We start from the raw sequence: 21,095 nt of genomic DNA, 5'->3' as shown, positions 1-21,095 counted from the left end.
ATTTGCAAATTGCTCTTTCTAAGTCTGTGAAGAATTGAGTTGGAATTTTGATGGGGATTGCATTGAGTGTGTAGATCGCCTTCAGTAAGATGGCCATTTTTAATATATCAATTCTGCCAATCCATGAGCATGGGAGATCTTTCCATCTTCTGAGATCTTCTTCAATTTCCTTCCTCAGAGACTTGAAGTTCTTGTCAAATAGATCTTTTACTTGCTTAGTTAGAGTCACACCAAGGTATTTTATATTATTTGTGACAATTGTGAAGGGTGCTGTTTCCCTAATTTCTTTCTTGACCTGTTTATCCTTTGTGTAGAGGAAGGCCACTGATTTGCTTGAGTTAATTTTATATCCAGCTACTTTGCTGAAGTTCTTTATCAGTTTTAGAAGCTCTCTGGTGGAATTTTTGGGGTCACTTAAGTATAATACCATATCATCAGCAAATAGTGATAATTTGACTTCTTCCTTTCCAATTCGTATCCCTTTCATTTCCTTTTGTCGTCTAATTGCTCTGGATAGGACTTCAAGTAAAATATTGAATAGGTTGGGAGAGAGTGGGGAGCCTTGTCTAGTCCCTGATTTTAGTGGGATTGCTTCAAGTTTCTCTTCATTTAGTTTGATGTTGGCTACCAGTTTTCTGTATATTGCTTTTACTATGTTCAGGTATGGGCCTTGAATTCCTGATCTTTCCAAGACTTTTATCACGAAGGGATGTTGGAATTTGTCAAATGCTTTCTCAGCATATAATGAGATGATCATATTTTTTTTCTTTGAGTTTGTTTATATGGTGAATTATGTTGATGGATTTCCATATATTAAACCATCCCTGCATCCCTGGGATGAAGTCTACTTGATCATGGTGGATGATTATTTTGGTGTGTTCTTTGATTCGGTTTGCAAGAATTTTATTGAGTATTTTTGCATTGATATTCATAAGGGAAATTGGTCTGAAGTTTTCTTTCTTTGTTAGGTCTTTGTGTGATTTAGGTATAAGGGTAATTGTGGCTTCATAGAATGAATTGGGTAGAGTACCTTCTGTTTCTATTTTGTGGAATGGTGTGAAGAGTATTGGTATTAGGTCTTCTTTGAAGGTTTGATAAAACTCTGCACTAAACCCATCTGGTCCTGGGCTTTTTTTTGGTTGGGAGAGTATTAATGACTGTTTCTATTTCGTTAGCAGATATGGGACTGTTTAGATCATTGATCTGATCTTGATTTAACTTTGGTACCTGGTATCTGTCTAGAAAATTGTCCATTTCATCCAGGTTTTCCAATTTTGTTGAGTATAGGCTTTTGTAGTAGTATCTCATGATTTTTTGGATTTCCTCAGGTTCCAGGGTTATGACTCCCTTTTCATTTCTGATTTTGTTAATTAGGATACTGTCTCTGTACCCTCTAGTTAGTCCAGCTGTGGGTTTATCTATTTTGTTGATTTTCTCAAAGAACCAGCTCCTGGTTTGGTTGATTCTTTGTATAGTTCTTTTTGTTTCTATTTGGTTGATTTCAGCCCTGAGTTTGATTATTTCCTGCCTTTGACTCCTCTTGGGTGAATTTGCTTCTTTTTGTTCTAGCTCTTTCAGGTTTGCTGTCAAATTGTTGGTGCATGTGCTCTCCAGTTTCTTTTTCAAGGCACCTAAAGCTATGAGTTTTCCTCTTAGGACTGCTTTCATTGTGTCCCATAAGTTTGGGTATGTTGTGGCTTCATTTTCATTAAACTCTAGAAAGTCTTTAATTTCTTTTTTTATTACTTCCTTGACCAAGTTATCATTGAGTAGAGTGTTGTTAAGCTTCCACGTGTATGTGGGCATTCTATTGTTTATGTTGTTATTGAGGAGCAGCCTAGGTCCATGGTGATCTGATAGGATGGAAGGAATTATTTCCATCTTCTTGTATCTGTTGACGCCTGATGTGTGACCAATTATATGGTCAATTTTGGAGAAGGTACCATGAGGTGCTGAGAAGAAGATATATCCTTTTGTTTTAGGATGAAAAGTTCTATAGATATCTGTTAAATCCATATGTTTCATAGTTTCTGTTAGTCTCACTGGACCCTTAGTTAGTTTCTGTTTCTATGATCTGTCCATTGAAGATCATGGGGTATTGAAATCTCCCACTATTATTGTGTGCGGTGCAATGTTTGCGCTTTAGTAAAGTTTCTTTTATGAATGTAGATGCCCTTGTATTTGGAGCATAGAGGATCAGAATTGAGAGCTCACCTTGGTAGATCATACTTTGATGAATATGAAGTGTCCCTCCTTATCTTTTTTGATCACTTTAGGGTGAAAGTCAATTTTATTCGATATTAGAATGGCTACTCCAGCTTTTTTCTTGGGTCCTTGGCTTGGAGAATTGTTTTCCTGCCTTTTATTCTGGGGTAGTGTCTGTCTTTGTCACTGAGGTGGGTTTCCTGTATGCAGCAAAATGTTGGGTCCTGTTTACATACCCAATCTGATAGTCTATGTCTTTTTATTAGGGAATTTAGCCCAGTGATGTTAATAGATGTTAAGGAAAAGCAATTCTTACTTCGTGTTATTTTTGTTGTTAGAGTTGGAATTACATTCATGTGTCTATCTTTTTTTAGTTTTGTTGGAAGATTACACTTTTGCTTTTTCAGAGATGTAGTTCTCCTCCTTGTGTTGGAGTTCTCCATTTATTACCCTTTGAAGGGCTGGATTTGTGGAAATATATTGTGTGAATTTGGTTTTGTCACGGAATACTTTATTTTCTCCATCTATGGTGATTGAGAGTTTTGCTGGGTGTAGGAGTCTGGGCTGACATTTGTGTTCTCATAGGGTCTGTATGACATCTGCCGAGGATATTCTAGTTTTCATAGTCTCTGGTGAGAAATCTGCTGTAATTCTCATAGGCCTGCCATTATATGTTACTTGACCTTTTTTCCTTACTGCTTTTAGTATTCTTTCTTTGTTTTGTGTATTTGGTGTTTTGACTATTTTGTGGTGGGACTAATTTTTTTTTTGTGGTCCAGTCTATTTGGAGTTCTATAGGCTCCTTGTATACTGGCCCTTTAAGCTGGAAGTCTTCACTCTCTTCTGTTTCTATTATCCTTAGGTTTGGTTTTCTCATTGTGTCCTGGATTTCCTGAGTGTTTTGGGTTAGGAACATTTTGCATTTTGCTTTTTCTTTGACTCTTGTGTCAATGTTTTCTATGGTATCTTCTGCCCCTGGATTCTCTCTTCTATCTCTTGTATTCTGTTGGTGATACTTGCATCTATGTTTCCTGACTTCTTTCCTAACATTTCTAACTCCAGAGATGTCTCTCTTTGTGATTTCTTAATTGTTTCTACTTCTATTTTTAGGTCCTGGATGGTTTTGCTCAATTCCTTCACCTGTTTGTTTGTGTTTTCCTATAAATCCTTAAGGGATCTTTCTGTTTCCTCTTTAAGGGCTTGTATCTCTTTACCTGTGTTCTCCTGTATTTCTTTAATGGAGTTATTCATGTCCTTCTTAAATTCCTCTAGCACCATCGTGAGATATGATTTTAGATCCAAATCTTGCCTTTCTGCTGTGTTGTGATATCCAGGACTTGCTGTGGTGGGAGTACTGGGTTCTGATGAAGCCAAGTAGTCTTGGTTTCTGTTGGTAGGATTCTTGAGTTTGCCTTTCACCATCTTTTGATCTCTGGTGTTAGATGTTCTTGCTGTCTCTGACTAGAGCTTGTTCCTCCTGTGGGTCTGTATGCTGGTGTCAGCACTTCTGGGAGATCAGCTGTCCTCTGCTAAATCTTAGGCGCAGATGGCTGTGGATCATTTGTCCATCCTGAGTCCTGGGGTCAGAGCACACCCTGGAGACAGGATCTCCACTTGGGGGAAAGGTGCAGAGAGGGTTGTGGGTCTGTTGTCCCTCCTAGGTGTGTTCTGAGGTAGAAAGGATCCTGACCAGGCTGCCCTGAGGCTTGTGAGGCCGGTGCCTCCCTGCTGTTCCCACCTTAGAAAGTCACCAGAGAGAAAATGGTGTATCTCACCAGAGTCCCTGGGTTAAAGCACTCCCTGAAGGCAGGCTCTCTGCTTGCAGGGAAGGGGCAGAGAGGGTTGGGTATCCACCGCTGTCACTCCTAGGTGTAGATGGAGGTTGAGAGAATCCTGTCCCTGCAGCCTTCTGAACCATGTGCCTCCTGTCTGGTCCCACCTTAGAAAGTCACCAGAGATAAAATAGCAAATCTCACCTGAGTCCTTGGGTTAAAGTACTCCCTGAAGATGCAGTTATGAAATTTTGATCATCAAATAGATCTTCAAGATGTTTTGTCTGAAAATTTTTATTTTCATGCTGAAAATTTTCAGACAAAAGGCAACCATATCTGTAAGGTGCTTGTTTAGCATACACTGAGCCAATAAGGCAATGTCACTTTACAAAGTGTGATATTTCATAGGTTGAAAAATGCCAAACATTAAGAGCAGGAAATGGATCAGATCTAGTTTTAAATACTAAAATATTAAAAAATCATAACTTTTCTTCCAAGAAATATCTCTCTCCAAATTACCTTTACTTTAGTATTTATGTTTTTTGCCATAACTGCATATAATGATTCATGTGGTTCAAAAGTAAGGTAAAAAACATGTTAACTTAGGGACTTGATACTGTGATACTCTAGATTTAAAACAATGATGGAAACCAAAGAGTCTCTTACATGAGATAATGATGTTCTCTATAACTAAGACATACAGACAGTGGTTAACATATGCAATATCTACAAAATTCTAGGGCTCATTCAAAGAGCATTGTGTGTCTAACAGTCTCTTTATCTGCAGCAGAAATGTTTCAAGAGCCCCAGTAGATGACTAAAATCACAGATAATATTAGATTCTGCAAATACTACTTTTTCTACATGTATATACTTATGATGAAGTGTAATATAAATTAGATATAACATATTATGAAGTATAATAAAGTATAGTTATATAAATATACTATAATAGCTACCAGCATAAAATATACTTGCACTTTGAAGCCATTATTCAATAAACTAGGAGTTCATGAATACAAGCATGGCAACACAGTGACCTAGTACCAAGGTGGTTTGTAATTTACATGACAGGTGTATAGTATATTCACAATAAATGCTGTACACATAGGTGTGACTCAGGTCCTGGGCAGAGTGAAGCAAGATATATCACAGATAACAGGAAAGGAAAACCCCAAATGAGGACAGAGTATTTTATATGTTCCCTAAATCTTCAAAAAATAAAAAGTGATAAATACTTCATTACTAGCATTTGGTAAATGCAGCTTTGGTCATTTGTCCAAAGCTGAGAGCAAGATAAAGATCTAACTGAGATAGTCTTAGGCCAGAGTCTTTACACATAGTGTGCCAGTCTGTCATCTCCAGAATAACTTCATGAGAACAAGGGAAATGACCACAAACAGAAATCTTCTTAGCCACCCTCCGGGCTGCTTGCTAATGTTCTGTGTCACATGCTAAAATCAAATCCCACCATCTATAAACCTCCCTGGAGCATAGATACTAGATAACATGTGTCATCATGCATTTATTGTTGTACAAAAGAGATAGAGTGACTGAAAGACAGTTTCATACAAAAGCAAGAGAATGAGAGGAAAATTTGACATGTTCCAAGTACTTCAGTTCTTTTCTCTTTTCTTTATTTTCTTTCTCCTGTTAGAGAAATACAGAATTTTCCTATCTAAAGAACTGACAGCCTGATCTGAGTACCTTTTACATCTGAGTACCTTAGGTTCATCTTTAAATCTGAAAAAGCAAAGGTGATACATAACTTAATGTCTTCCATTATGTTATGTCTAACCTCCAGAAGTTTCAACCTTAACTCCTGATTTATAAGCCAAGTCTTAAAGTAAATAAGCTGTTTGCACATTAGATGTTTCTGCATATATTTTTCTTTTCACTAGAGTTGCTTAATTATTTTTTAACTATCATGAGGAATCTTAGTATGGGAATGAAATCAGTAGTATTTTTCCCCATCTGTGAAGTTTCTTTATTAGCCCCATGAGTCAAGGGGAAACTCTTTATTGCCTGCACAAATCAAGAGAAAAACAAACGCTAATTGAGCTGATTGATGGGTAGATAGAGAATGGGATGAAAGGAAGGATGCCAACATAAACAGGATATGGCTATTCATTGTTCCCCCCAGTGAATCAGCTTCACTCACAATTGCACATCAGAAACTAACTATGGCAGCAGAGATCCCAGAGGAACAGGCCTCTATGGAGGTGCAAGCAGGCAAGCAGCCCGCTCTCCTCCACTGCTAGCAGGCATGCAGCCGGCTCTCCTTCACTGCTAGCAGGCATGCAGCCGGCTCTCCTCCACTGCTGGAACAGATGAAGGTGTGGACTCGCCTTTGTTGGACCAATCCATATTTAAATGAAGGATAATACACAGAGGTATAGGAGACTTCTCCCCATGCTAAATGCCAAATACTCAAAGATGACCAAACCAGCTAAGTCACAGCAGGCAGGGTCAGCCTGCAGTATTCTGGTTGCCAGACTTCCCAGACATAATTTCCCAGCATTAGTTAAACCATAAAGAAAAATGAAAATGTCTTCCTTCCAGGGATGAAGTCTTGGAACTGTCCTCTCATGGCAGCACTGCTGCATTGGTGAATTAGCTTTCTTCTCTTTAAGTCAGAACCAAATACTAATGAAGTGTTCCCCTGACTGTGGAGACACATCATAGCTAAACATGTTTGATCTGTCTGTCACACAAAGTAACAGGTTTTGAAGTAAGTGACTTGTATTTTAAAGTGCTTTGGTGAAGTTTTCCTGATAGGCTGATGGGTAGCATTCAATCTCTCAGGCACTAAGTGCAGGGATATGCCCTTCTAAGGTTTTGAAACCCATCTTGTTATTATAACAAGGTTCCTGTAATTTAGCACTCCATTTTGTCTTAAAGACACCCAAGTGTCTGGGTTTATCTGGGCCCAGTACAAATACCCTATAATAGAAGCACTGAATGTAATTGGCCTGAAACGCGGACCAAAAACTCTGATTTCAGAAAGGAGTAGTGAATGAACTTTAAAAAAACAAAACAAAACAAAAACAAGCAAGCAAGCAAACAAACAAACCAAAACCAAGTGGAAACAAAAAGGTAAGTCTCTTACCTTTGGTAGCAATTCGTACACATTGGGTTTTAGTTTCCTGGCAGAGTGAAATCAAAAGAAAGTGATTAATATATACACAATGTTTATTTATAAACTGTTATAACTATTATGAAGATATGCAGAAGTTTAAACAATAAATATGACTATAGAAATATAAAGATAAAAAAATTTGTTTCCCAAAAGTCTAAGAATTTTAAAAATTAAAATAAAAACATTAAGAAGGTTTCTAGTAATTTTTGTATCTGTTTCAGTTTGTAATAAAGCAAGCTGAGGTATGGCAGACAAGAGTTGTATGGCCTTTGATTTGCATTTGTCGTTGCCTCTTACGCTATTAGAAAGAAATATGTATCTGCAAAGGTAATATAAATAGGAACCAAATACCAATTTTATTTTTACCTGATAACTACAGACTTTGAACAAACCTGAACATTACACACTCTCATGTGGACCCTAGGCATGACTGAAGAGCTAAAAGATTGTTGTCAGAAAGATTATTAAGACATTGCATGCAGTTTAAATGTAATTTATCTGTTCTTTCTTTCCTTTGAAATTAGCTGTCAGCAACAAGATGTTTTTCAACACAGACTTTTGTCTTTTTTCCTCCTACCTTAATTGCCAAGATAGCTAGTAAAAATATAAGTGTAAGGCAGAAGTAACAAAAATTGTTGTTGTTATGTGGTGGAAAAGACACACAGCTTTATAAGTGAGTCCTGGGCTCTGGTCTCCCTCTTAGACAAACTACTTCAGCCACTGTCTATCTGCTGCCTTTGCTTGCTTTATTCCTTCCTTCCTTTCCTAGCCTTCCCTTGCTTTTTCCTCTCTTTCAGACAGTGAAAACAGTCCTCCTCCATGAGTTTTCCCTTGGCCTCCCCAGATAGGACAGAGATAGCACTATAGGTATCCAACCCCCACAACTCTGTGTTTATTTTTGACTATTGAATGTGCAAGAAGAGACAGCAAAGTCAGTGAGTGTCTCCTTTTTTTTTTGTTTTTTTTTTTGTTTTGTTTTTTTGTTTTTTGTTTTTTGTTTTTTCGAGACAGGGTTTCTCTGTGTAGCCCTGGCTGTCCTGGAACTCATTCTGTAGATCAGGCTGGCCATGAACTCAGAAATCTACCAGCCTCTGCCTCCCAAGTGCTGGGATTAAAGGCATGCGCCGCCACCACCCAGCAAAAATGTATCCATTTTGATAATACCGCTGTGATCAAAACTGCCAGTGTGTCCTACAAACACTCCTGGTATGTGTTCCAAACTCCAAAAGACAAAGGACTTATGATGGAGTATATACTTCTGTGGCTACTGCCACACAGGCTGTTGCTTAGGTGACACTAGACATAATAGCTTATGAAGAGATCGGATGTATCATAGCCAGACTGGGCTCAGAACATCAACCCCTTCCCTCTGCCTTGGGGTATAGACAGACTTTTGTTCAGAGGATCGTAATAAATTGCTTTTATGTAATTCTGGATCTGTCTAATCTTTTCCCCATCCTATCCTTCTTCTCTTGTTAGCCAGTTTTCACATACCAGGAGCAAGATTTTTTTTTTTCTGAAAAAGAGGCTGTCTCTAAGAAGCACTTTATAAATCTGTCTTTAGTGGTTTTATATGTTGATGAATAATAAAGCAAAATGCATACAATTCCTTCTCAAGCATTTACTTTGAAACTAAGGAACTGGGAGAGGAACGGGTCCTTGTGTTTCTTCACTGGCACCAACGATTATCATGCTCCTGTGTAGATCCTGAGATAGTCTGACTTCTTGGAAGTAGTGTAGTCCCAGTTGACTCTGTAGGCATTTCGAGCCTCTATTGGTGTGAGGCTCATCCATGTTAAAAGTCTTTGTCAACAATATGAAATGTATTGCAGATGCTCTAAAACCAGTGGTTTTCAACTTTCCTGGTGCTATGAACTTTTACTGCAGTTCCTCCTGTCATGGAACTTAGTAAAGTTATAACATTCTTTTTGTTGCTATTTCCTAACTGTAACTTTGCTACTGTTATGAATCTTAATGTAAGTATCTGTGCTTTATACTGGCCTTACATGATACCCTGTGGAAGGGTCTTTGACCCATAAAACTGTCATGGCCTACAGGTCAAATGGTGGTGTTAAGAGTATTAGAGAAAATCCCCTGTAAGTACATCTGCACTCTTACAACACAACAGACAGGTTAACAAGAGTTAATTTGGAAATTCCCACCTCTTTAAAGACAAAAACTTAAATCTAGAACTCTCTCTTACCTGTGTGCTATTTGTATTTAGGTGGGGTTACTAATTTTTACCATGTCTCTGTTTGGAACAACCTAGACAATTACTTTTAAAATAGATGTGTGTGTGTGTGTGTGTGTGTGTGTGTGTGTGTGTGTGTGTGCATGCACACACAGAAGATGGGCTGTTAATCTTGAATGTCATTTTGATGGAATTTATTACCATGGAAACAAGCCTTTGGGAATGTCTGTGAGACATTATCTATAAATTCAGAAAGACCTTCCCAAAATGATAGGATGAGGGTCCCTGGCCAGAGAGAGAGAGAGAGTAGGGAGAACACCTGGTCTCTTTGCTTTCTACTTTCTGCATGAAGGCTCCTCTTTCTGCCCTGTCTCCGATTCCATAGAAGTAACTCTCAACTCGTAACCCAAACTATGGGCAGCCTTTGCATGTAGACTATGTATTTAAAGGGTGTCTGGCATTTCTCTTTGCCATAACTCTACACTGGCCACACTGGTATGCAGACAAATACAACTTGCATATAAAAGCAATACTCACATTCTCATGGCCCTTGTAGATATAAAAATTGGTTGTCTTTCAATTAAACTATTCTAAGAGCTAATATGACTCATACAATTGGTTCTCACATACTTTACACCGTCTCCCAGGTGTCATCTTACAGACTCAGTTACACAAAAACTACCATTTCGCACATAGCTCCAAGTCCAACAAATGCCAGTGTTCATCTCTATTTGGAATTGTTCAAGTTTCTCTTCTCGACCTTTTTTTTTTAACCCTACTGCCTTATCTAAAACAGAAATAAAAAAATAAAAACAAAATAAGTCTTAGGAAAGAAAGTCTTTCAGAGGGAAACAGCAGGAGAGGAAAAGGCTAGTTTTTTTTCCTCACACATGCCCTGCTGAGCTTTCCTCTTCAATATTCATTTGGGATCAGCCCCAGTGTTCAAAAACAACTGTGTCCAAAATGGGAAAAGGAGGGGTAGCCAGGGACAGGGCCAGTCAACTTCAGTAATGGCTCAGCACCCAGCCTTCACAGGCAGCTTTCTGTTTAGGTTCTGTCAGCTGGACTGCAGGCATCCCATTACTTAGTAATCAGAGGATTGTTAGCTGTTATTTATTTTTTGGCTTGTACCCCCTGAAAAGCTTATAAGGCTTTATTAGCCCAGTGTGGAACGCGTATTCTGTTTATCCTGAAGTAAATTTAATCTTTTGAAGCGGCCACTACCGAGCAAGTGAGGCAGAACAATGCAGGGAATTTACTGAGGGTGGAGTTCTGGAGGCAGCACACCCACCTTTTCAAACCACTTTGTTCACAGTTGCACTGTGGGCATTCCTGAAGAAAGAGTGAGTTGGAGCAGCTCCTAGGAAACAGGGATTCTGTGAAATGCTGCCGGCTCTCAGCCCCAGTCCTTCAGTTAACTTGCAAGAGCTGGCAACAGAAGCACTACACATCCATTTCTTCCCCTTTGTTCTCTTTTCCAATTTTCCTTGACAAATGCCACTGAATGTTTATAAAATATAGCCACAGCTTTACTTAAGATCAAGGGAAAAGAGTCAAATCTGAGAGGAATCTCACCTTCTCCACACTGCTCATGGCTTGGAAATAGATGTTGTATCCTTTGCGGGGAGCCAGGGGAGGGTTCCAAAAGCCTTTATAGGTCCGGTTGTCACCCACGGTGAAGGGAGCAGGCTCGGGAAGATTCCCAGGGGGAAGTTCTGCAGCAAAGTAATAGGGTGCGCCCCCACTCAGGGCGTTCTGGTATGTAACCGGAACCTGGTAGCATTCCATGGCTCCTGCTTCTCGCTTGGTTCGATGTGGGTGTAGCTGCTCCACAACAATTTGATAAGCACTATGGGAGAAAGAAAAAAAAATGTTTGCACTTAGTATCTAACATGTTAAGATGTTTGGAGAAAAGAATAGGGGCTCAGAGTGGGCAGGCAGCTTCCCAATGCTTGTAACCGGCATTCAGCCCCTTTCCCATAAAATGGTTTCTCATGAGTTCTGCTGCCCTCAATGCTGAGCTTATCAAGTAACCAGGACAAGTAAGAAAAATCACCGTAATGTGGTTCACATTGTCAAAGGCTGAAAACTAAGCCTCTCTAATAAGAACCCTGCCATTAACCAGAGTCATAGTATAGATTAAGTTCTTTATCTTAGATTTTTAAATGGAAAAAGTTAACATTTTCTCATGAAATTACATCACCGAAGGTCCAGCTCCAAGGCCCAACAGAATGATGGCCTCCAGGAGGCATTGGAAGCTGCTGTCTGCAGTTGTCACAGGCTTGGACACGAGGCGCTGACAGGCTTGTCCACCTCCTGACCTCGCCTGCATCTCCACTGCCTCACAGCTATACAGATCCAAAACACAAGTGACATGCGACAGGGCGGGCACAGATGGACACAAATCTGTCCCCACAACCGAAATAGACTGGCTCCTTCTTCTGGGCTTGTTAATAATAAAATGTTACAAATTGGAGAGACAGATGGCATTTGGCCTATTAAAACTCCAACCTGAATTGGGAATCCTTTAATATACTTCCTTTGTGGAAAATGTCTTAAGTAAAAAATCTAGGTAAATATTATCTATAAAATTTGCCGTTGCTACTAGTATTACTTTCCATACTTTGAATGTACACATAATAAATATATTTTAGAATTGTTGAAAACGGAAGGGAATTCATTGTGGCTTTTAAATTCAGTGTGAATAAGTTGTGGGTGGGGTCTCTATGTAAAATCTTGAGACTTAGGCAAATATACTTCATCTAGACTAGTGGTTCTCGACTCCCCCAGGGGTCATATACCAGATACCCAGCATGTCAGATATTTTTATTATGATTAATAACTAGTAAATGAACAGTTATGAATTAGCAATGGAAATACTTCATGCTTGAGAGGGTGGTCACCACAACATGACTACTGTATTTAGGGCCCTCAGCACCAGGACAGTTGAGACCCACTGTTCTAGAATAGGAGCTAGGCTTTCTAGAGAGGGATGGCAGCCCGTGTTTAATAGGTCTGTAGTAGGGTGGAAGATGCAAGGCTGTGCATTTGTTAAGGAATTTCCAGAGAGACCAAGAGAGAAAATCACATTTGCATCTAGGAGCTTAAAAGAAATTTAGGGTCTAAAGCAAAATTCCAATTTAAATATAAGCCATTATACTTACAAGCAGAGACCCCCACAGCCTCAAAGAAAGGATTACATTTAATTTACAGGTTTACTTTCTTCCTTAATATTGAAGGTTCTGTTTGTTTTCCCGTTAAAGCACTGCTAACACATCAAAAGGTTGCTGCCTATTTCTTTCTCTTTTGAAAAGGGACTTGGTTGCTATCAATGGTAGAAACTGAGATTAGAGTTGGTAACCAAGGCAGATGTCTGTTATTTCAGACTGTAGACACTGTACCTCTGCCAAGATGGGTCACCATGCTTGAAGGAAAGCTACTGACAAGATGCCTGATCTCTGCCTCATCCAAGGGACAGGCATTTGTCCATTTTAAATTTAGGAACTAGCAAGCAGACCCTGTAGACACAAAGAAGGAAAGAGCCTTAGTTGCCATATGCCATGCTAGGCAGACCTAGTTCTTATTTTATTTTGAATTTATTATCCATAATTCTATGTTATACATGTCTATGCCCTGTGCATGCAGCTCCACACAGATTAATAGATGTATTATACTCTCCAGAAAAATTTAAGCTTATGCACCTACTCCGACTAACAGTAATGGTGATTATCTATCTTAGCTAAATAATATAAACTCATCTCTAAAAAAACAAAGTTCTTAATTACCCCATACATCTCAAAAAAATCTAGTGAATGTTAACTCTCAACTGATTCCATTAATTTGACATATTTAACATTCCACTTTCATGGTTTTCCATTTCAATTAAATTCAGGAACTATGCAACCCAGCCTGGGGCTCTCCAGATTTATGTGGAGCAAAGCAACTTATTGGGGGAGAGAAGGGAAGAAAAGCAAGTTCTTCCTGCACTTTAGAACCTTGAGTCTGGGCCCACCGGAGAGAAAAATCAACGGCTGAACCAAGCTAAAGGTTTCACATATTTCATTTAAAGAGAACGTTTGCAGTGGGGATGACTCTATGAGGTATATATAATACGTAAATTTTCACATATTTTACTTACATATATAAATATTTTACTAACATGGGCTTTAATTTTAACAAATCTTTTATTTACTAATGAAGATTATCTATGAAATGAAGCATACTTTTGTTACTACTACTGAAAACCAAGGCAGAGAGGTTTGAGTTCCTATTAAAGTTTACATGTGCCTTACATTCTTCCTTCTTGTGTTATGATCAAATGTCTGGGACCCCATCCACAGTGAAATCTTTTCAACCATAGGATATGATATTTGGAGATGGTTGTCCACAGGAAGCAATCAGGCTTAGATGAGCAGCCTTAGCAAGAGTTGATTTGACCATCTTGGGTTTCCTGGACTTTGGAGCTGTGAAAACTAAAGCTATGTTTCTGAGGCCCCTTGGATTTTTATGACAGCATAAGGCAGATTACGCACATGCTTTTTCTTCAGAAAGCTTGCCTCCAAGCATATTGTCTAGATTACTATTATTAGTGTAATTACTGAAATAAGGCAGGAAGAGAGGAGGCAGGTAGACCTCCTTCATCTCCCTTCTATCCACCCTCTGCCCCATCAAGAGAAGTGTCTGCACTTCATTAAACTCAGTCCTGGCCTGGGCAGTTTCCAGTCTCAGCCATGCTTAGCCCATAAACTGACATAGGAGCTACTTAACTTTATATTCATGTATGGTTTCAAATGGAATAATGGATATTTAACTAGAAATTTGTAGTATGAGCAAATCCCTTTTTTTTTCCTTGTGATGTTCAGATCCAAATATACTCATTTTTTAGTCTCAGATAAAAAGATCTGTAATCCTTCAGAGGTTCTCAATGTGTCTGAATAATGAAGATTTGCTTAATGAGCATTCTTACTAGGAACTTAAGTCTATCCATTGCTTCGCTGACTTTACTCAATAACAAATCATTAGACAGTTCTGCACAGTCACAGTAGACTCTGGAGTAAAAAACTACCCCTCCTCAACTTTCTATTCGCTTTTCTGTTTTTCAAATTACCAGACTTTTACTTTGTTGAAATGCTTTGTAATCCTCAAAAGTATGTAGACCTCATATGTATAATATATGGCAATATATAATAATACATAAGTATATTTAGTTTATACTTATTATTTAATATAATTAAATATATTATATATAACAAGCATATCATATTTATTTCATATGAAATCAAAATACTACTATCTTTAAGACTCCTTCACTTTCAACCTGTGACTGGTTTCAACCTGTGAATATCACTGGGTTGTTGTGTAAAAGAAAGTTACTCACAAGTGCATTTTTCTGTCACCTTAACTCAGCTTCACACATCATTTCCCTCCTTACAGTTAAACCAACCTCAAGTTGATTTCATTATTTCTCTTCTATGACATCACTGGAAATACCTTTCTGGAATAAAAAATGTTGGGTTTGTACCTGTCTGTGGTTTTCCTCCCAACAAATTAGAACACTCCAAGTGTCTTTCCAAGCAATGACACTGGCTGAAGTCTGTGTAAGCATTTTACTATCATTAATGGAGCCCAACCCCTGGTCAGTTCCCTGAGGCTAAAAACCCTGTGCATCTGTTTCTCCCTTTCTTAAACACACCATGAAGGCCCAGGACTTATCTGTATTGAATTGACTATAACACAGTAAACTTAAAAAGTGTCTGCATGCTATTGAAACAAGTAAACATCACTACAATGAGAAATACCATAGATGCTCAGGCAGAACTCTAAGCAACTGCTGACAAAGAAGACATTTAACCTCATTGTTCAGTTTGAGAGGGTGTGGCTCAAACACATATTCCAGGTTTTAAAATTAAAAATGCCACCCCTGGGGCAACAAGTCTCTACAGGATTAGGCACATCCTTTTCCACTGAGGCCAGACGAGGCGGTCCTCTGCTTCATATGTCCTGGACCTCAGACAAGTCCATGGATGCTCTTTGGTTGATGTCTCAGTCTCTGGCAGCTCCTACGGGTCCAGGTTATTTGATACTTTGGGTCTTCCTATGGGGTTGCCCTCCCCTTCAGTTCCTTAAGTCCTTCCCCTAACTCTTCCATAGGAGTCCCTAGCCTCAGTCTAATGCTTAGCTGTGAGTATCTGCATCTGTCTCAGTCAGCTGTTGGAAGAGCCTTTCAGACAACAGCTATGCAACCTACCTACAAAACTTTTGACCCCAAATTGCTCCTGTCTAAACAAAATATAGGAACAAAAATGGCGCAAAGACAGAAGGAAAGGCCAACCAGCGACCATCTCAGCTTGGTGTCCATCTCATGGGCGAGCACGCATCCCTGACACTATTCCTGATACTATATTGCCCATGCTTTTGTTTCTTAAGGTTTTTAAATTATCAAATAGAATTTAAAAACAGTTAAAAATGTTAGAAGAGCTTGGGACTCTAATAATTCAAAATATTCCAGTCTTTTAATATGTTTATTCATTTGTCAATCTTTCCTATTCATTTTCATTGAAAGTTTAAAATAGTATTGATTAACTTAAAACTCAATATATAAATGTTACAATCTTCCTTTAATACTCAAAATATAATTTGTGTTTAAAAAATTAAAGTGAAATTGACTTCCACAATAAAATTTTATTAACACAGCTAAAAGTAATTTTTAGTTTTGTGGGATAGGACACAGGACAACTTCCCTTCCATTTCAAGGAGCAGAAGTGATTTCCGCTGTTACTCAGAGAATATATGACATATATTGTGGACAGTTTACTGATAAGATGTTTATAAATGTGGAGCTAGAATCAAAGCTGCATACAATAGTTTGTCCTGATATTTAACAACAACAATAAAATTACCAAGTCAATCTGTGAGTATAGTTACAGGTTTACAGTGTGTAAACTCTTGGGACAAGTAAAAAGCAAAGTAAACATCAGTATATACATCACTTCATATTTTGTCTAAGTATCTATCCTTAAAGCTGCAGGAGGCAGACACTCAGCTCGAAAGTTTCAGTGTCATGTGAAAACAAATTTCCAAGATCTTTCCCCATCGAGACATGTCTTGTTCTATCCCATTGCCAGCATTCTGAAGGTCAAAAGAGTTAAGGTAGTCATTTTTCCTGATTGCCAAAGCATTCCAGGCTCTCCATTTATTTACTCCTAATATACAAAAGCCTGTTCTCCTGTGTTTTTCCCTCTCTCTACATAAGAATTATCAGGCTACCAAATCACCAAATTCAAAATACCGGCATTAGTTTAAACAAGTCTTCACTCCCCATAATCTTTCCTCATCTTTCAGCGTGCCATTTTGTCACAGTCTTGTCCTTCATCCTACAAGTCAGACTCTATACTTTAGACAGGGATTGATATTATCCTGAATCCATGTCTTTCATCTCTCTTGCTCTCACTATTTTCCAATACGCATTATTCATTTGACACTGCAAGGACTCCTGTGATCTACACGCCATACACATTCAAGGGTTTCCTCCATTCTCTTTACAGAGTTAAGACAAAGTTAATGTACTTCTGTCCTGACTGCTTTGCTCCAAGTATAGTCTTCTAGGTCCAATGCATACACACTTCAAGGTAGAGGAAATGGCTGGAGAAGTCATAATTACACCAAATTCTCTTTAAATCTCATCATTCATTCATAGATACCATTCATGATGCGATGACCTCATTGTCAGAACCCCCAGGATTAGCCTCAAAAAATCTGGGACCTAAGCAGGGCTCCAAGTCACAGCTTTGCAATCTCTCTGAACACCCATAGTCTCTTCTCAAAGTATACCTTGGCAGACCTCATTTCTTTCCCTCCTTTAAATGTTAGGTTGAGCCCTAAATTTTCTCTCTGCTGGCATTGTCTTATCAGGGAGTTTTTACACTTCACATTGGATGACTATTTCAGATATCCAGATTAACTCCTGGTATACAAAGATTGCTATGGAATCTGTGAATTTGTGGGAACCATTGTTAATTTAAGTTTTAAAATAAGCCTATACTAAAGTCAATGGACAAGTGCTGAGTAAGGAAGATTTCTTAGTTACTGTAACAGAAGACTTGGAAGGAGAGATTCACATTATGAAGGTCAAGAATAAGAAAGTCCATTTGTTGTAGGTTTGGGACAAATGGACAGTGAAATGTAAGCCAACAAACACTAACAGTATTACAGAAAGGGAAAATAGACCCAATATTCAGGACTGATGACTGATGACTAGTGGGACGCTTTCAGGTTTAGCTAGAGATTAAGAGATCTGATATTCTGTGAAGCTACAAAGTAGAACAGCAGTTACATTTACAGCAGAGGGTGTAAATAAGCATCAAGAAATTAGGCAGAAAGTAAATACTTTAAAGGAAAGTTGAAATGGCATGATGGGATACAAGAAATGCTTTATAGAAGCAGACCATAGACTCAGTGTTAGGAAACTTGATTACCCCATTGCATGAGACTCTGACTTTAAAGCTGTTAGGACACTGGACTAGACCACCTCAGCATCAGACCCCAGGGCCTTGCACGTGTGGTTGGAAGGAGGGGAGTGCTCAGTGGGAAGGAAGATACTACTCGACTAAAGGACTCCCCCCAAACCCAGCAAATGCCAAACTGCTGTGCTGGCTACTTCAGTGGAGCCCTGCCTGATGGCTCCACCTGCAGGTGCTCTGTGCAAATGCTGCTAAATAAAGATGGCCTTGATTGGATTTGTTCTTCCCTGATTGGAACATTCACTTATTAACTTTGGCAAATGTTCATATTAACTTATTTCTTAGTAGCCTAGTATATAAAGTCCAGTTTTGTGTTGGTGCATATGTTTGTGAGTGTGGAGTATGTCCAAGTGTGCACCCATATACACGCATGCAGAGGCCAGGGGAGGATGTGGAGTGCCTTCCTTCATTACTCTCCACCTTATTTTTGGATAGGGTCCCTCACTGCCTCTGAGGCATGCTATGTCAACCATGCTGGGATTGGCCTTTCTCTGTACCCAATTCTTGGTACTATAGGAAAATATAGTATTGCGTGGCTTTCACGGGGTTTATTGGTCAATTATTCAAACTTATGTCCTCTTGAGTGTACAGCAGTCAGTCTTATCTACTGATGTCTCCATCTCTTCAACTTGTTTCCTGAGAACTATTTATCTATACTGTATAATTTGGAGTGCCTAGCCAGTGGGCTCAATTCCAGGAAAGGTCAAATGTATTGCTAACAAATACAATGAAGTATATTTCCATGTCAGGGAAAGATAAATGACTATTAAGAATTATTTTTGTGTAGTTGCTGGTTTAGACCATATGAATTCTTAGTAATTAGAAATCATGTGTACATAAAGGCAAGTAGAAGAGAAGAAAGTCATTTAATCAAACCCACAGAAAATACACAGAATTCCTGAGCACTGTCAATGAGCTCAGGATCTACAGGATGGAATGACACCTGATACCCTGAGAAACCTGGGAAGAGACACTGTGTTGTGTTATGGTTAGTGTATCTTTGGTTTATAATAGTAAGCAGGGTGACAGACACTTAATGAATGGTCAAAATTTACAGAACAATTTTAATTAAGTGAACAGAGCGTCATATAAGTTATACAGCACAGTTGTACAATAATGATGACAATGATAATGAAACATGAAGAAAAAGTTGACTTCAATTAACATTTTAAGAGATTTCAAATAGTTTTGAGATTTTATTTGTTTATTTGTTTTTGTTTTGCTGATGTTTGTTTTTTGAATGTATGTCTGTGTACCACATATGTGCAGTGCCTGTGGATGCCAGAGAGAACATCAGATTGCTTGTGACAAGAGTTTTAGATGTGAGTCAACATGTGGGTGTTAGGGCTTGAACCAGCTTCTTCTTGAAGAGCTGTTAGTGCTCTTCCACTGAGCCATCTCTCCAGACCATAACAAACTTTAAAAGATAAAGACAACTACCTGGAATCCCCTTAAACATAAGGAACACATTAAACACAGTGAAGTGAGTTGTGTCCTGGTAGGGATGCACGAATGGCCATGAATACGTGTCACTAGAGAGGGACACCAGGTCCACGCAAATGAGACGTTTTCTTTTCCTCTTCACATCAGCAATGAAATGCTTCAGAGCAGCGCTGTCCACTGTCTGAATGTTCCAGAAGCTTCTATGTCACAGGCTCACAAGTGACCCTCTTCTTTTGTAATGTGGTGCTGCACTGAATTTTAGCCACATGGGGATTGCAAGTTTTCTGTGTGACTCATGTTCATCAACATATTTTTATTCATGAAGAAATACTGCATAACTCTGATGACAAAAGACATCTGTTTCTTTATGTCAAGGATATTTGTTTTACACACAGAACAGAGATTAATTTACTTTTGAAAGAATTTATAAACAGCACAAAACTCAATTCTGCTGTCAGATGTGTCTTACCTTTATACCTATATGATTTTCTTGTCAATATTGATTAAGAAAATGCCCACATTGCTATTGGTTTCAATCAGAATTTTGAAGATTCATCTGTAGTTGTTCAAAATATAAAAAGCTGAAATAATTTTAGTAAACTCTAAAAATGACATGCACCAGAATTTTTTTTTTTTTGACATGCATCAGATTTGTTTTGAAGAATAGCAGTAGTGGGTAATAGGAGAGATTTTAATGTGAAGAGATAAAAGAATCAGCAAGCTGAACTTCAATATTTATTATAAAATTTCTGATAATTTAAGAGCTGAAAGGCCACCGTCACTTGATCTGCTTGTGTTTTTCTGCATTTCTTTCCTCACTGTTTCCTAGTGATTTTAGTCTCTCATGTGAAATTACTCCTAAGAGATACACAGTTAGACAAGAGTTGCTTCCTCCTACTACTTGACAAATACCTTCAAGGTACGGATCCCAATACAGGAAGTGAAATGAAACAAGATACTGACAGCAATAGGCTTATTTGTGGGGGGGCGGGCTAGGGAGAGGGGTTTCAAGACAGGGTTTCTCTGTGTAGCCCTGGCTGTCCTGGAAATCACTCTGTAGAACAGGTTGAAGCAATAGTCTTAGATGGGACAGAAACACCCTTAGAAGTCTCCTCTTAACTATAGGTCTATTTGTAATCATTGTTCAAATGAGTAAACAGAAACAAAACAAACAACATTTCAGAGCTAAGACACTTCTCCCGCTTCCTGCTTTTCCTTTTAACCACCCCCACTCCCTTACCTGATAGGAGCACCCTTGGCTTGTGCTGGTCTCAATAGCACAGTGATGGTAGTGGCGGTTTCATTCAGAGAGGCATCAATTCCTTCATAGTCAGGTAAGCTTGGAGCTGAAAAGAGATCAACGAGGAGAAGCGAAAGTTCAAGCGACTCATAGATTCATAGCAATATATTATAGGTTGCTAGGAATAAATGATTTCCCTTAAGGGGAAATCAATTTAATTCCTAATTAACTGCAATGAACCTTATTTTATGGCATGACACCAAACCTTAACCCTAGCAGAAGTAGCTAGAAAGGCGACGTTGTTGGATTTTAAAAAAGCTGTCTGGGGACTTGTACTCATACTTGAAAAACTTTGTGTAGAAACTTTGATTTCAGCTTCTCAAGGTTTTTAACCCAACAAGGAAGAGGTGGGATTGGAGGAGGAGACTCAGCCCCAGCTGGGGAGTCACACATGAAGGCCTGCGCTGTGCATGCTGAAGGGAGCTCTGGGCAGCCTGGTGGTTATAACCATTCATTTTTAAATAAGCTAAAGAAAGGTCTGATATATTCTCTGGACCAGTTTCATGTGACCACAAGGGAAACATAA

The 21,095-nt window shown here is 38.7% G+C and overlaps 1 protein-coding gene across 16 annotated transcripts in view; it reads right to left on the bottom strand.

Moving 5' to 3' along the window:
- The window catches only part of Ptprk (protein tyrosine phosphatase receptor type K), a 547,270-nt gene that overhangs the window by 101,915 nt on the left and 424,260 nt on the right, over window positions 1-21,095 (bottom strand). For all 16 annotated transcript variants that reach the window (XM_031380660.1, XM_031380676.1, XM_031380659.1 and 13 more), the window contains exons 11-13: window positions 20,510-20,615; window positions 10,883-11,156; window positions 7,087-7,123 (exon numbers count right to left, since the gene is read on the bottom strand). In XM_031380660.1, the coding sequence (XP_031236520.1) occupies window positions 7,087-7,123; window positions 10,883-11,156; window positions 20,510-20,615 (417 nt within the window). The remainder of the gene's footprint in view (window positions 1-7,086; window positions 7,124-10,882; window positions 11,157-20,509; window positions 20,616-21,095) is intronic.

The sequence above is a fragment of the Mastomys coucha genome, unplaced genomic scaffold, assembly GCF_008632895.1.
Source record: "Mastomys coucha isolate ucsf_1 unplaced genomic scaffold, UCSF_Mcou_1 pScaffold2, whole genome shotgun sequence".
In the NCBI taxonomy this organism is placed as follows: domain Eukaryota; kingdom Metazoa; phylum Chordata; class Mammalia; order Rodentia; family Muridae; genus Mastomys; species Mastomys coucha.
Note: the sequence above shows the minus strand (reverse complement) of the source record. Positions and strands in the feature narration are given on the sequence as shown.